Here is a 16235-nt window from a genome sequence, read left to right as displayed (position 1 = left end):
GCCTAATGCCTGGAACAGAACCTGAAATACTATAAGTGCTAAAAGAATAATATCCAGTTTGCAAAGTTCCCCAAGGCACAGATTATTGTTTGAAGTGGATGGGAGACCCCCACCTCCTGCCCCACTGTAGAAGTGTTTGTCTTTTAGTAGGGGGAAGAATTCTTATCCTTCCCAGGTGAAATATATTACCTTGAGAAAACAATCTCATTGAAGATATTTTGAGTCTATGGCATTTGTGAATTAAATAAAGACTCAACTATAAATCTATACAATTTTATGGCTCTAAATCAGTGATTGAGAAATTATTATGTGGAATAGAAAACTTTCATAATTTAGGGACTGACCAGACCTTAATCTTGCAACTATCAATTGACCCAAATGACCAAAGGAAAATGATGTGACAAAACAGTTTAAACAGAATGGCTGGTCTTACTGTAGCAGCTCGTGTTAGCAGTTTGGAAATTCTGCCATCTTTCTCTTTTGACAGCAGAAGTCAAACCATTCTGAGAAATAGAAATTTTCAATTTACTCTGTACAAGCTGAATAAACATTTTAGGGTCATGACCATCACTCTGAACATTCTAAGATATGAAATACTTCTAAGAAAAAGAGGAATACAACACAATGCTGTTATTAATTCTTGTTTGTATCCTGGCAGTCCTACATCAATTCCTGTAAATACCACAATTGGGTGAGGACTTCATAGAAAAAATGAAATCACAGTTAACATTTTTTTGTGGAGAAATGTAAGCAAAAGCAGATATTCTTTCCTTAATTATGTAGGAAAATTATTTGGTTAGCAGTATTTTACTAAAATACCCCCCATTTTGGTGGCTTTAAGATATATATTTTGTAAGTCAGAATAAGCCGTCTTTGAAACAGAACAATTATTCTGAATTTAGTTATTTAATTTTGTACATCCAGAATGATTCACCTATATTATTGAAATTTACAAATCTAAGTGAAAGCAATAAATGCTGAAGAAGATGTGAAGAAAGGGGAATCCTCCTACACTGTTGGTGGCAATGTAAACTGGCAGAGCCACTATGGAGAACATTATGGAGATTCCTTCAGAAATTAAAAAAAAAAATCTATGTGCAACTTGATTCATAAGAAACTAATCAATCAACAAACAGGTGTTTATATGATGAATTTACTGAAGAACAAAATGAAAATGGATCCCTACTTTATATTGATTAATATTTCATATTTTGATTTAACATAAATTATTCTTGGGCATATAAAAGATGGTCAGTTTTCTAATTGTTAAATACTGATGGCTGTAATTCTAGAAAGAGGATGATCAACCACAGCCCATAATATATGTAGAATTACTTCATACCCAGGTTCTTGAAATAATAAGAAACATTTGAAATGTAAAAGTGCTATGGCTAGATACTTTTCATTTAATAATAGCTTTAAATTCAAATAGGTGGAATTAGTTGATTAAAATGCAATTAATATTCTTAAAAATCTCTATATCTTTTCATAAACATAAAAGTTCAGTCTTACAAAAGTGTGAATAATCTGTTTTCAAATCTTATGAATGACAACTCTATTTCCTCCTCTGCATTCCATTAACCAAGACTGATGTAAAGATGGCCCTGCTATCCTCAGATCTTTCCTTTCTGTCATCTTCCTATTGGTGCAATGTAAAAGGAAGATAAATCTCATGACGCAAGACACTAACACCCTTTAATTAGTCTCTGGTTATTTACCTTGGGTGTTCCTTACAGTGGAAAGGCCAACTGAACCTACTGCCAAGCAAGAGCTGACGGTCACAAGGAAAGGTAATCACATTAAAACATTCAAAGAGAATAATTCTTATTCACAGCAGACTGTAATTATTACACCACCAAAGTTATTTTAGAAGAACATTTTCTTCCTTTTGGCTTTTATTGTTAAGCTTGAATATCCTTTGTCATCATTATGATATTAGTTTCTAATCTAAATCTTAGATTCTGTATAATGTTATGATAAAATTTATTTTTAACTTCACTTTGGGTTAAAGTCAAGATTTGATACTTGCTAAAGTACTGAAGACAATGTAGATTCTTAAAAAAAAAAAAAAAAGTATGTTCAAGACAGTGAATCTATTCCTACAGACAAATGTGGAGGGCTAACTTTTTAGGAAGATGAAAGTACAGCATAATCCAGATTGATCCCTTAATTAATTTCAAAATTTTATTTCTGTCTAAAGGTTATAATTTCATTTGTCATAGTATACAACTTTAAAAAATAACAGGACTTATACATCCTTCATGAAAGCTGAATAGTTCTGTTTCACAAATTTTTCTGGATTGCCAAGTTATGAAGGCAAATTCAAGTACTTACTGTTTTAAGTAACTGATAAGAATGGTCTTATTTCTCTGGTTTCTGTTTATGCTAAAAAAAGAATAACTACTACCATTTTACAAGATGTTTTTGTATGAGTGTTTGTGATATCATTTTGCATGAATTATAAAAAATTCCATGATTCACCATAGAAATATTGTTCAGACTACAATCTTAAAAGTTAGCCAATGATTATTGTACAATATTTTTTCTATATTCACTGTACTGTATTGTAATCATCAAGCTTAATAAGAGACTAGATATTAATTATTCCAACCACAAAAAAGAAATGATAATTATGTGACATGACAGAGTTGTTAATTATCAATACAATTGCAATCAAATTATGATGCACAAATACATTAAATAAACATGTTAGACACATTAAATTAACACAATGTTATATATTAAATCTATTTCAACTAAGAAAAATTTCACTGGCAAGTGAAGAATTCATAAGGAGCTCCATTCTATTCAATGAAATTTGAGGAAACAATCAGTGCTGTAGGTTGCTCAAATTTGAACTCACATTAAGTTCTTTTCCATTCAGTGATATTCCATCAGAGGTTCTGAAGTCAGTTTAGTAGACAGCCTTTTTAGTCATTCTTACCTGGAAATCAAAATTGAGTTGAGTCTGGTGTGCGCTCTTTATCAAGCCTGAACTTCTAACTCTGTGACCCTAGTCTATAAAACTCAGTTTGCAGGTTTCAAGTCTATACAAGCATGATAACAATGGCTATAACAAGATGTAGTATTTAATTTATAAATGCAAAATTTATTAATATTTTAAAAATCTAAAATGTTATATGATCTTTCTAAAAAGACAATTTAGCTTTTCAAATCAAATAAATAGGTATTACTACCCTATACTTGAGTCTTTAGAAAGATAAGGTTAATTTATTTCTTCAAATATTTCATCCAGAAAACTGTAATTGTCATATCTTACATTTTTTCATTAAATTGATCAAGCTAATTATATAACTTATGATTACTGGAGAAGCAGATTATGAAAAATGCAGTTTCAGGATACTCCCCCCAATCTCTTTAAGTATTCCTACTAGATCAATCACAGAATTAGAGAATTTCAGACATTTCAGTTCAAACTTTTATTTATAGGCAAAAAGAATACTAGGGCCAGATAAAGGGAAATACTTATTCAAAGTAGAGAATAGAGCCCAAGATGGAGATCAGTTCTCCAAAGGAATGTGTAGTCACCTCAGTTTCTTACCTGAAGCCACTCGACTAGCGTTAGGAAAGCTATCTAATTCTTTAGCCTGGCATTTAATGCCTCATCTTTCTTTGCCCTAAACTTTCTATCCAACTTTGTCTTTCCCTTCCCTCCATTCAAATGCCCATGGATATTCCTAAGGAGTTCTCTTTTCCTTGAAGTTCCTCGCTATTAATCTCTGCATGGGCAAGTCCCACCTATATGCTATGTCCTACAGAAATAATTTATTGATTTCTTAACTGAACACTTCTATCTGTAGAACAGCACTTTTGTGACACTTTCTACTCTTTTATCTAACAGTGATTTGTGTACATTGCAACTCTTCCTAAAATTTATGTTACTTGACCAATTCACCTTAATAAGCTCAACGCTGACACACAGAGCTTTGTTCCTACTACGTTCTTGGTACATATGAAATGAATACAGGATTAACCTTGTAATGACTCATTCAGTAACATAACCAAAAATTAAATTCATATATTTCCTACCATTTTGTTTTTCTAAAGCTTTTAATAAAATAGATTTTTCACATTGGCTATATCTCCCCCTCATTCTGGCTTTTCCCACCCTTAAATCAAATAAAACATTGCTCCAAGTCACTCCTAAATTATCAGCAACAGATCCTGTTAATCTAATGTTTTTAATTTAATTTTAGGTGCAATGATGAAGAGTTTTTTCCTAGTTGTGACTATCCTGGCATTAACCCTGCCATTTTTGGTGAGTTAATTTCATCTAATCAGTTTGTATCAAATTTTTTTAATTTATTGAAGGGCTTTAATTGTGTAAATTTCTAAATACAGTTATATTTTATAGAACAAAATAGCTGCATAAGTAATTTATTTTTACATTTATTTTTCTTATTAAAGTCATATTCTTCTGGATATTCTTCTGGTTTCTAGGAATAAAGAAATCACACTTTATCATCTAGAGAAAACCTTTAAAATTCTTATATGATAGAGAAAATACATTTGGGGGAAAAAATCCTGAAAATATTTTTAAATTATAATATGCACTTAAAATAATTCACAAAAAATAAATATATAAACCATAGACGAAGATCAGAAATGTTTTTAGTTAAATTCCTATTTCATGCAAACTCCAATTTGTTTTGAAACTAAATCCTTAAAATATTAGGAGCTTGTTTAAGCTTTTTTACCAATTTCAAATAACTTGACATGTACTTTTAATATTTAAGTGTATTGTAACTTTTGTTATAATATTTCCATTGTGTCAACTCCCTCTCAGGGATTATATCCATAAACACCTCTTCGATTTTTAGGCAAACATCTGAAACCATCAGATGTTTATTTTCCTGTTCTTACTGTTGGCAAATAAGTGCCTGGGATCCCCAAATGAACATGAAAATAAAACAGACCAATAGCCAAAACAATGAGGAAAACTAGTCAAAAAAATTAAAAGGAAAAAACCCCAAACCTTTTTCATATTACATGTAATTATAGTACATTACAGAGTGTAATGCCTGAAAATCATAGTTATTTATGCATACAATCCTTGAGAGGGAGTTGACAAAATATGAAGATTATAACAAAAGTTACAATATATTTGAATGTTAAACATACATATCAAGTTATTTGAAATTGGTAAAAAGAAAAAAGAAAAACTTAAACAACATCCTAATATTTTAAGAATTTAGTCTCTAAATAGACTGGAGTTTGTGTGAGATAGGAATTTAATTAAAAACATTATACATTACCATGTGTAAAATTAGATAGCCAGTGGAAATTTGCTGTATGATGCAGGGAGCTCAAACCTAGGACTCTGTGACAACCTAGAGGGGTAGGATGGGGTGGGAGGTGGAAGGGAGGTTCAAGGGGGAGGGGACATAACATACCAATGGCTGATTCATATTAATGTATGGCAGAAACCAACACAATATTGTAAAGCAATTATCCTCCAACTAAAAATAAATACATTTAAAATTTAAATATCTGATGCTGTATGACCTCCTCTTGTTTTGATGGGCAGGGTCATGCTCAATAAATCTTTAATCCAATTTTCTGTTAATGGGCAGGGCTGTGTTCCCTCCCTGTTTTTTGACCTGAGGCCAAATTATGGTGGAGGTAATGAAGATAATGGCTGGCGACCTCCTTCAAAAGGTCCCATGCTAACACCACTGCACTCAGTGCCTCCAGCCTGCAGCAGGCCACCTCTGACCGATGCCTCTGCCAGAGACTCCTGGACACTCATGGGCAAGTCTGGTTCAGTCTCTTGTGGGGTCATTGCTTCTTTCTCTTGGGTCCTGGTGCACACAAGCTTTTGTTTGTGCCCTCCAAGAGTCTGTTTCCTCAGTCCTGTGTAAGTTCTAGAGGCTCTATGGTGGGGTTAATGGTGACCTCTTCTAAGAGGGCTTATGCCATACCCAGGTCTACTGCACCCAGAGCTCCTGCCCAGCAGCAGTCAACTGCTGACCTGTACCTCCACAGGAGACATTCAAACAAAGTTCTGGCTCAGTCTCTGTGGAGTCTCTGGGTCCTGGTGCATACCAGGCTTATTTGAGCCCTCCAAGCATCTCTGGCGGGTATGGGGTTTGATTCTAAATGCTATTTCACCCTTCTACCATCTTGCTGGGGCTTCTCCTTTGCCCTTGGACATGAGGTATCTTTCCTCGGTGGGATCCAACATTCTTCTGTTGATGGTTGTTCAGCAGTGAGTGAAATTTTGGAGTTCTTGCAGAAGATGAGCACAAGTCCTTATACTCTGTAACAAACTACTTCTACTCTACAACAAACTGGAAAATTCATAAAGAGATGGGAATACCAGACCACCTGACCTGCCTCCTGAAAAATCTGTATGCAGGTCAAGAAGCAACAGTTAGAAATGGACATGGAACAACAGACTGGTTCCAAATCAGGAAAGGAGTACATCAAGGCTATATATTATCACCGTGATTATTAACTTATACACACAGTACATCATGAGAAATGCTGGGCTGGATGAAGCACAAGTTGGAATCAAGATTGCCAGGAGAAATATCAATAACCTCAGCTATGCAGATGACACCACCCTTATGGCAGAAAACGAAGAAGAACTAAAGAGCCTCTTGATGAAAGTGAAAGAAGAGAGTGAAAAAATTGGCTTAAAGCTCAACATTCAGAAAACGAAGATCATGGCATCCGGTCCCATCACTTCATGGCAAATAGATGAGGAAACAATGGAAACAGTGACAGACTTTGTTTTCTGGGGCTCCAAAATCACTGCATATGGTGACTGCAGCCATGAAATTAAAAGACGCTTGCTCCTCGGAAGAAAAGCTATGACCAACCTAGATAGCATATTAAAAAGCAGAGACATTACTTTGCCAACCAAGGTCTGTCTGGTCAAAGCTATGGCTTTTCCAGTAATCATGTATGGATGTGAAAGTTGGACTATAAAGAAAGCTGAGCACTGAAGAATTGATGCTTTTGAACTGTGGTGTTGGAGAAGACTCTTGATAATCCCTTGGACTGCAAGGAGATCCAACCAGTCTGTCCTAAAGGAAATCAGTCCTGAATATTCATTGGAAGGACAGATTCTGAAGCTGAAACTCCAATACTTTGGTCATCTGATGAGAAGAACTGACTCATTGGAAAAGACCCTGATACTGGGAAAGATTGAAGGCAGGAGGAGAAGGGAACAACAGAGGATGAAATGGTTGGATGGCATTACCGACTCTGGACATGAGTTTAAATAAGCTCCAGGAGTTGGTGATGAACAGGGAAGCCTGGCGTGCTGCAGTCCATGGGATTGCAAAGATCTGATATGACTGAGCGACTGAACTGAATTGATGACCTCCTCTTAAACTGTAAAATTTGGAACAGCACTAGTCCTTGTTTCATAATTTATTTATTATTAAATTTAGTTTTGCTTTCAAGTTAATATCTCTTAAATAATTCTATTTGGTAAATTTTTAGAATCTTTTTAAAAATTTGAATTACTATGACCTTCATATTTCTTCCTTTCTTCTTTGAAACTTGATTTTATTGTGGTCACCTGCATATTTAGAACTTGGGCTTTCTCTTGAGGGATAGAGGTTAAAGTTTAAATCAGAAAGTGATTCACAACTGCTTGACCTCTGAAAACATCTTCTTGAACTATTTAAGCCAGTGCTATCCCCAAACTCTCCTTCCTGTCTTCACAAAGCTACAAGCCCCATGGATATAAACAAATAATTCAAAAGAAGAATGAAAGTTTATATAATTTTTACCATCCAATCTTATACAATCTTACTTACCCAATCAAAATCATACAACTTAATACAGCAATCGGAGAAGGCAATGGCACCCCACTCCAGTACTCTTGCCTGAAAGATCCCATGGACTGAGGAGCCTGGTAGACTGCAGTCCATGGGGTCACTAGGAGTCAGACACGACTGTGTAACTTTCAAGTAGACATCCTGAGCGACTTCACTTTCACTTTTCACTTTCATGCATTGGAGAAGGAAATGGCAAGCCACTCCAGTGTTCTTGCCTGGAGAATCCCAGGGACGGGGAAGCCTGGTGGGCTGCCGTCTCTGGGGTCACACAGAGTCAGACACGACTGAAGTGACTTAGCAGCAGCAGCAGCAATACAGCAATGTTGTAGCATCTTTTATGTGCTAAATGTATTCCTTCTCTCCAAAATATAAATAACTAAGATAACACTTATTACTAGCAATTACAAGATGAACTGCACAATCTTATAGTCTATTGATGACATTATAAATTGGTATATCTTTACTGTACAGAAGTTTAATAATTTCTGTATTTTCCCCCCAAAATCATGTTTTTGATGGACTGTTTTAAGAAATCACTGAAAACTATTTAAAAGGCCATTGACATCTGGGCTTCCCTGGTGTCTCAGAAAGTAAAGAATCTGCCTGCATGCAGGAGACCTAGTTTTCATCCTTGGATTGGGAAGATTTCCCCGGAGAAGGGAATGGCTACCCACTCAAGTATCTTACCTGGAGAATTCATGGACAGGGGAGCCTCGTGGGCTAAAGTTCATAGGTCATTTTAAAAGTCCATTGATATCTATCCAGATGTTATCCATGCCTGTATTTATAATAAAAACATTTTTTGATAAACCTTTAAAAGTTAACAGTAAAGAACAAACATTTCATGACATAACCATTGATTGTTTTTCAACTTTGAATATGCAAGTATGAAAACTGAGGTGATGGAAAAAATGATATGAGATCATATGCCTTTAAAAAATTTAAGATACAAGATACTAAAATGAACATATACTAGGAATACATAATGCAGGTAGACTGATATTATATCAAATCTATATCTAAATTTTCAGGATTTTTTAGTGTAGGCAAACTTTCAATATTAATATAACTTTTTAAATTTTAAACTAATGACTTAATAAATTTAGAGGTAAATAAGTCCCTGTCTTAACACACCCTGTATTTTATTATTTTTTTTAAATCTCTGATATCCTATACCAACAACTTCCTAAAGGTTTATAGGATCTTTTATATCCCAGGGATATGTGTGAAAAGTCTTAAACTAAAACTGTCATCTTAAAACTATTTACCATTATGAACTCACCTTTTGTAAGTTTTAAAGCTTCATATAGATATGCCTGGAAACTACTTTCTCACTCCTGATTTCCTATGCATGTTACAATCCAGAACTAAGAAAAGTACTATAAATACATGATAATTTTTTAAATGCTATTATTTATATAACATTTATATACCAGTGTTATGCTAGAGGCAATTTTTTAATCAAGCACTGGATGGATGGATTTTTAATCAACCAGATGGATGATACGGGGAGGGAGGAGGGAGAGGGATTCAGGATGGGGAACATGTGTACACCTGTAGCGGATTCATGTTGATGTATGGCAAAACCAATACAATATTGTAAAGTAATTAGCCTCCAATTAAAATAAAAAAATTTATATTAAAAAAAAGAAAACCTCATAAATCATCTTAGGAGAGCAGAAACAAAAAAATATGCTAAATTCTCCTCTTATTTTTAGCAATATATATTCAATACAAATTGAATATCGGTTGTTCATGTTCTTCATTTAAGCAATATCATATATAGTTGTTGGTACAGAGATCAAATGATCATATTCTTTTCAATCTTAAATTTTTCTCCCTAAATAGTGATTTTTAAGAACAACTTAACCATGGGGCTCATTATTGCTATTTAAGTTAGCATGTATCTGTCATTTCTTGAGGGTTTCACAGACTATCTGCTAAGTCACTTCAGTCGTGTCCAACTCTGTGCGACCCCATAGACGGCAGCCCACCAGGCTCTCCCGTCTCTGGGATTCTCCAGGCAAGAACACTGGAGTGGGTTGCCATTTCCTTCTCCAATGCATGAAAGTGAAAAGTGAAAGTGAAGTCACTCAGTCATGTTCGACACTTAGTGATCCCATGGACTGCAGCCCACCAGGCTCCTCCATCCATGGGATTTTCCAGGCAAGAGTACTGGAGTGGGGTGCCATTGCCTTCTCTGTCACAGACTATAGATAACCTAGAAAAGTGCTTTATAATATTTTACAATACTAAAATAAAAGCAAGAAAAACATGTTTTATCTTTTTTATAAAAGATATTTTTAAATCACAAAAACTAGACTCTATCATGCTTTTTTTTCTTCTAACTTCTTGTTTCTGATTCTTTCTCTGAATCTCAACAGGGTGCCCAGGAGCAAAACCAAGAACAACCAATAGTAAGTTTGTTTCCAGTAGAGATATGAATCCAAGGAATAAAATTCTGCAAAGTTTAATGATATTAAAATGCCTTCTATCAAAAGACTAAGTAAATATTTAAACTACATAAAATAGTTGAATAATCTTTGTAAAAATAATCATTTCAGCAACCACTCATATGAATCCACATCAATGTTTATCTAAAATCTTGGTATCACTTTACAGGCCAAGTCGTGTTGATTTTCATGAGTATTTAGCAACATGAGAAAACCTTCTCAGAATTTAATACTGGGAAAACAATGAAAACAAAAGCAAAGCTTAATATTTCTTCTGTCTACTTTTTAAGAAATGGGGAATGATCCCTCTCTGAAACATCTTCAGATGCTTCTCATACAATTGTATTCATTCCCCCAGTTTGTTTGAATGAATACCTTTAAATATGTCTCCTTTCATGAGAAAGCCTTGCTTTGAGGTATAATTTCATTAATTTGTTTCTATTCATAAGGAAAGATCTAATGATTTTGTATTTTATAACTGTACCTAATTAATATTAATTAATAGAACTAATCAATTATTATAATTAGTTAATTATAATATAATATTATATATATCACATGATGTGATGTGATGTGGAATATATATATTTATCATATAATGTGATATTATGTGATATATATCACATTATATCACAATATATCACATGATGTGATGTGGAATATATATTATATTATTATATAGTTTTATATAATATATATTAATAATTGATTAGTTCTATTACTTTGGCCACCTGATGTGAAGAGCTGACTCATTTGAAAAGACCCTGATGCTAGGAAAGATTGAAGGCAGGAGGAGAAGGGGACGACAGAGGATGAGATGGTTGGATGGCATCATGGACTCAATGGACATGGGTTTGGGTGGACTCCAGGAATTGGTGATGGACAGGGTGGCCTAGTGTGCTGCAGTTCACGGGGTCAGAAAGAGTTGGACACAACTGAGTGACTGAACTGAACTGAACTGAATATATAATATATAAATATTATAATATTATATATAATATATATTATAAAATTTTATAAATTATATAAAATATATATAAACCCAAGAATCCATATCACATCACATCATTACATATAATATATAATATAATGTATAATATAATTTATAATATTAGATGATTATATAATATACAATACTAATATATCAGTATATAATATAATTGTATATAGTTAACTGCACGTAATTAATGTATTTTATGACTGCACCTAATTGATAGAACTGTGGCAAATAAAGATGGAAAATTTCCTAACTGATTTTTAACGGATAAAACTAAGCAGAAAAAAACCCCCAACATATAAACCCAGGAATCCACATCACATTATTTTTACTATTTTGCTTGAATTAGTTTAGATAAAATGCACCCTTAACCTAATCCCTAGATAAATAAAATAAAAAACAGTTACAAACATGTGGTGAGAATAAACATATATATATATATATATATACACACACACACATATACACACTCATATATATGGAAAGAGATATACAGTTTTTTTCTTTGTGTGTAGTATGCTTGTGTATTGTATGTCAAAGCTCTCTATGAAACTGGTCTAGCTGTGGTGCTTATAAAGTGCAACATTTACTGAGCACTTTTTATATATGCCAAGCTCTGGGCAAAGTGGTTTACATTATGAGCTATCTCATCTAATTTTTTTTGAAACTAATGTTATTTTTAATATTTGCTGAAAATCAAGAAGTGGAAGGAAGATGTACAAATCCATATTTTATAAAATAATATGGTTTCTGGGTTCACTGTTCCCAATGTTGTACTTTCTTAACATCAAATACTGTAACAATTTGTTTCAAAAAATTCTGATTTAAGATATCTCTTCACTCTGCTTCTGCTGCTGCTAAGTCGCTTCAGTCCTGGCTGACTCTTGTGACCCCATAGATGGCAGCCCACTAGGCTCCCCAGTCCCTGGGATTCTCCAGGCAAGAAATAATACCATTCTGCATAATTTATTTTTTTACAGCGCTGTGAGAAAGATGAAAGATTCTTCAGTGACAAAATAGCCAAATATATCCCAATTCAGTATGTGCTGAGTAGGTATCCTAGTTATGGACTCAATTACTACCAACAGAAACCAGTTGCACTAATTAATAATCAATTTCTGCCATACCCATATTATGCAAAGCCAGCTGCAGTTAGGTCACCTGCCCAAATTCTTCAATGGCAAGTTTTGTCAAATACTGTGCCTGCCAAGTCCTGCCAAGCCCAGCCAACTACCATGGCACGTCACCCACACCCACATTTATCATTTATGGCCATTCCACCAAAGAAAAATCAGGATAAAACAGAAATCCCTACCATCAATACCATTGCTAGTGGTGAGCCTACAAGTACACCTACCACCGAAGCAGTAGAGAGCACTGTAGCTACTCTAGAAGCTTCTCCAGAAGCTTCTCCAGAAGTTATTGAGAGCCCACCTGAGATCAACACAGTCCAAGTTACTTCAACTGCGGTCTAAAAACTCTAAGGAAACATCAAAGAAGACAACGCAGGTAAATAAGCAAAATGAATAACAGCCAAGATTCATGGACTTATTAATAAAATCGTTAACATCTAAACTAGCGTAGATGGATAAATTAAATCTGTTACAGAGAAGGCGAAATGGGCTAATTATAACTTACATTTGCTGGTTCTTTATCATGTATATACTAGATTCTTTCCCAACAAGAAAGTTTTAAAATATTTTACAAAATGAGTAAAAATTGCAGATTTTATTATTAAACCTTTTTCAACAATTGGTATACTCCTTGAATCTATTAGTTTTATTTTACTCCTGTTCACACACAAAAACAGTAAAGTACAGTGTCAACTCATGATTTTTCTTATCTCAAAAATATGTTTTCTTAGAAAAAAATCATATAGGATATGAGTTTAAATATATTTTAATTGTATACCAGTGTTGTTGCACTCTACTTTTGGTAAGAATAGAATGAAAGGAAACAATGTTTCACTCATAGCATTTTATCTCAGGCATCACTTCCGAAAGGCTGTATAAGGTTAGGCACCCAAATTTCTCCTATTGTAAGGTAATCCCACAGAAAAATTCTAATTTTTAACTTGAAAAGCACCTACTTATTAAGAGGAAACTTTCAGAACTTTAAATATAATGTAAAATATGTCTATTTATTATTTGAATCAATGGATAATGGCAGAGTCCAAAATAATTTAAAACACATGAAGAGGTTAAACAGAAAGATCAATAAGATAGAAAATAACTAAAGATTGTGAAATAATTTAGGAAGAAAGTGACAACATTTTGAGATTCTAGGCAACAAATACTTTCATCACACTGTCTACATGATTTTTGGTCTAAAATGAACTCAGCATGATATAATGGTAATAGCAATAGATCAGAGAAGCCTGGTTCTTCTGTTGTGTGACTTTAAGCAATTCATTACTCTCTCTAAAGAGTCATCACTCTCATTTTCTCATAATTTTGGTTGCTATGAGATTCAAGTGAGAAAGCATATTGTGAATGAGATGTAAAAAGCAATCAATCTGTGAAATATAATGCTCTAGAAAAGAAGTATAATTAGTAAATATTAAAATTTACTTTCAACTAAAATATCAAGTCCTTACTAAATTATCAAAACTACATAACAATCTCAGTTTAATCCTGTAGCAGCCATATGGAATGGATTATATTACCATCTTAAATCCACAAATGAAAGCTATGGATGCAAATTGCTACAGCTGAAAGTTCAAAACTGGAAACCAAATCAAACTTGCTTGATTTCAGATAGTAAGGCTTAATTAGTATGTCTGCTATTTCCATATGGGCTATTTGTTAATAAAAATAAAAACAGAAAACATACTCTAATTTTCCAAGATCAGCATATGTGTAAATTTTATTACTGAGATTGTGTTTAATAGGACATCTGGTAAGAAAGAGAAGATAATAAGCTGATAAATCTTTGACTCATTAAAATTTCAAAAAGAAAATGAAAAAATTAATGGACACAAAATGAAAACAAGTAATTGAGTATGCAACTATCTATTTTATTGATATGAAATACATTATATTTACATGATTGTTTTTAATAAAATAATCATTATCTCAATAGTCAACATTTGTTCAAAACTCAAGAACCTAGATTCCTAAGTTAAAACCACACAGTATAAGATCACTTATAAAAAAAGAATGTATAGGACTGTGTCTTTCTGTGAATATTAGATGAAGACAATTGTATCAGTTCACTATGTGGTGAATTTAAATATTTAAATTTATATATTTAGTTAGATAAACTACTTGGATACAGACATGAAGCAAATCACAGAAGCTAAATAAAATACATATCATGAGAACTGTTAGCACATTGTGAACTAAATCTCTAAACTGTCATTTTTATAGGTCTAGCTGAAACCAAATGACTACTTCAAACTTTCCTTTGGCCAGTTGTCTGCCTTCGGTGAACAGAGAATATGATTTTCACAGATCCGGCTCCTTTCTCGTCTCCTCTTACATTTTACTTTTATGCCAGATTTAATTTTTTGATTCCTGCATAATAAAGCCAATCAAATGCAATGGATCTCTTTTCTTTTTTAATTTATTTATTTTAATTGGAGGCTAATTACTTTACAATATTGTATTGGTTCTACCACACATCAACATGAATCTGCCACGGGCATACACGTGTTCCCCATCCTGAACCCCCCTCCCACCTCCCTCCCCGTACCATCCCTCTGGGTCATCCCAGTGCACCACCCCAAGCATCCTGTATCCTGCATTGAACCTGGACTGGCGATTCACTTCTTATATGATATTATACATGTTTCAATGCCATTCTCCCAAATCATCCCACCCTCTCCCTCTCCCAGAGTCCAAAAGACTGTTCTATACATCGTGTCTCTTTTGCTGTCTCGCATATAGGCTTATCATTACCATCTTTCTAAATTCCATATATATGCGTTAGTATACTGTATTGGTGTTTTTCTTTCTGGCTTACTTCACTCTGTATAGTAGGCTCCAGTTTCATCCACCTCATTAGAACTCATTCAAATGTATTCTTTTTAATGGCTGAATAATACTCCATTGTGTATATGTACCACTGCTTTCTTATCCATTCATCTGCTGATGGACATCTAGGTTGCTTCCATGTCCTGGCTATTATAAACAGTGCTGCGATGAACATTGGGGTACACGTGTCTCTTTTGATTCTGGTTTCCTGGGTGTGTATGCCCAGCGGTGGGATTGCTGGATCATAAGGCAGTTCTATTTCCAGTTTTTTAAGGAATCTCCACACTGTTCTCCATAGTGGCTGTACTAGTTTGCATTCCCACCAACAGTGTAAGAGGGTTCCCTTTTCTCCACACCCTATCCAGCATTTATTGCTTCTGGACTTTTGGATCGCAGCCATTCTGACTGGCGTGAAATGGTACCTCATTATGGTTTTGATTTGCATTTCTCTGATAATGCATGATGTTGAGCATCTTTTCATGTGTTTGTTAGCCATCTGTATGTCTTCTTTGGAGAAATGTCTATTTAGATCTTTGGCCCATTTTTTGATTGGGGCGTTTATTTTTCTGGAGTTGAGCTGTAGGAGTTGCTTGTATATTTTTGAGATTAGTTGTTTGTCAGTTGCTTCATTTGCTATTATTTTCTCCCATTCTGAAGGCTGTCTTTTCACCTTGCTTATAGTTTCCTTTGTTGTGCAGAAGCTTTTAAGTTTAATTAGGTCCCATTTGTTTATTTTTGCTTTTATTTCCAATATTCTGGGAGGTGGGTCATAGAGATTTATATTGGAGAGTGTTTTGCCTATGTTCTCCTCTAGGAGTTTTATAGTTTCTGGTCTTACATTTAGATCTTTAATCCATTTTGAGTTTATTTTTGTGTTAGAAAGTGTTCTAGTTTCATTCTTTTACAAGTGGTTGACCAGTTTTCCCAGCACCACTTGTTAAAGAGATTGTCTTTTCTCCATTGTATATTCTTGCCTCCTTTGTCAAATATAAGGTGT

General features: G+C 33.9%; 1 protein-coding gene across 1 annotated transcript; it reads left to right on the top strand.

Moving 5' to 3' along the window:
- Positions 1–1725: 1725 nt before the first annotated feature.
- CSN3 (casein kappa) lies at positions 1726–14806 on the top strand. Its single transcript, XM_086405498.1, has 5 exons — positions 1726–1790; positions 4218–4279; positions 10199–10231; positions 12245–12773; positions 14633–14806. The coding sequence occupies exons 2-4, from the start codon at positions 4223–4225 to the stop codon at positions 12737–12739; spliced, it is 585 nt and encodes a 194-aa protein (XP_086261624.1). The 5' UTR covers positions 1726–1790; positions 4218–4222; the 3' UTR covers positions 12740–12773; positions 14633–14806.
- The last annotated feature ends 1429 nt before the right edge of the window (positions 14807–16235 follow it).

Source organism: Bos grunniens, chromosome 6 (genome assembly GCF_055505025.1).
Source record: "Bos grunniens cultivar Pamir isolate PY7600 chromosome 6, Bosgru_T2T1.0, whole genome shotgun sequence".
NCBI classification, from domain to species: Eukaryota; Metazoa; Chordata; class Mammalia; order Artiodactyla; family Bovidae; genus Bos; species Bos grunniens.
This window is presented reverse-complemented; position numbering and strand designations above follow the sequence as displayed.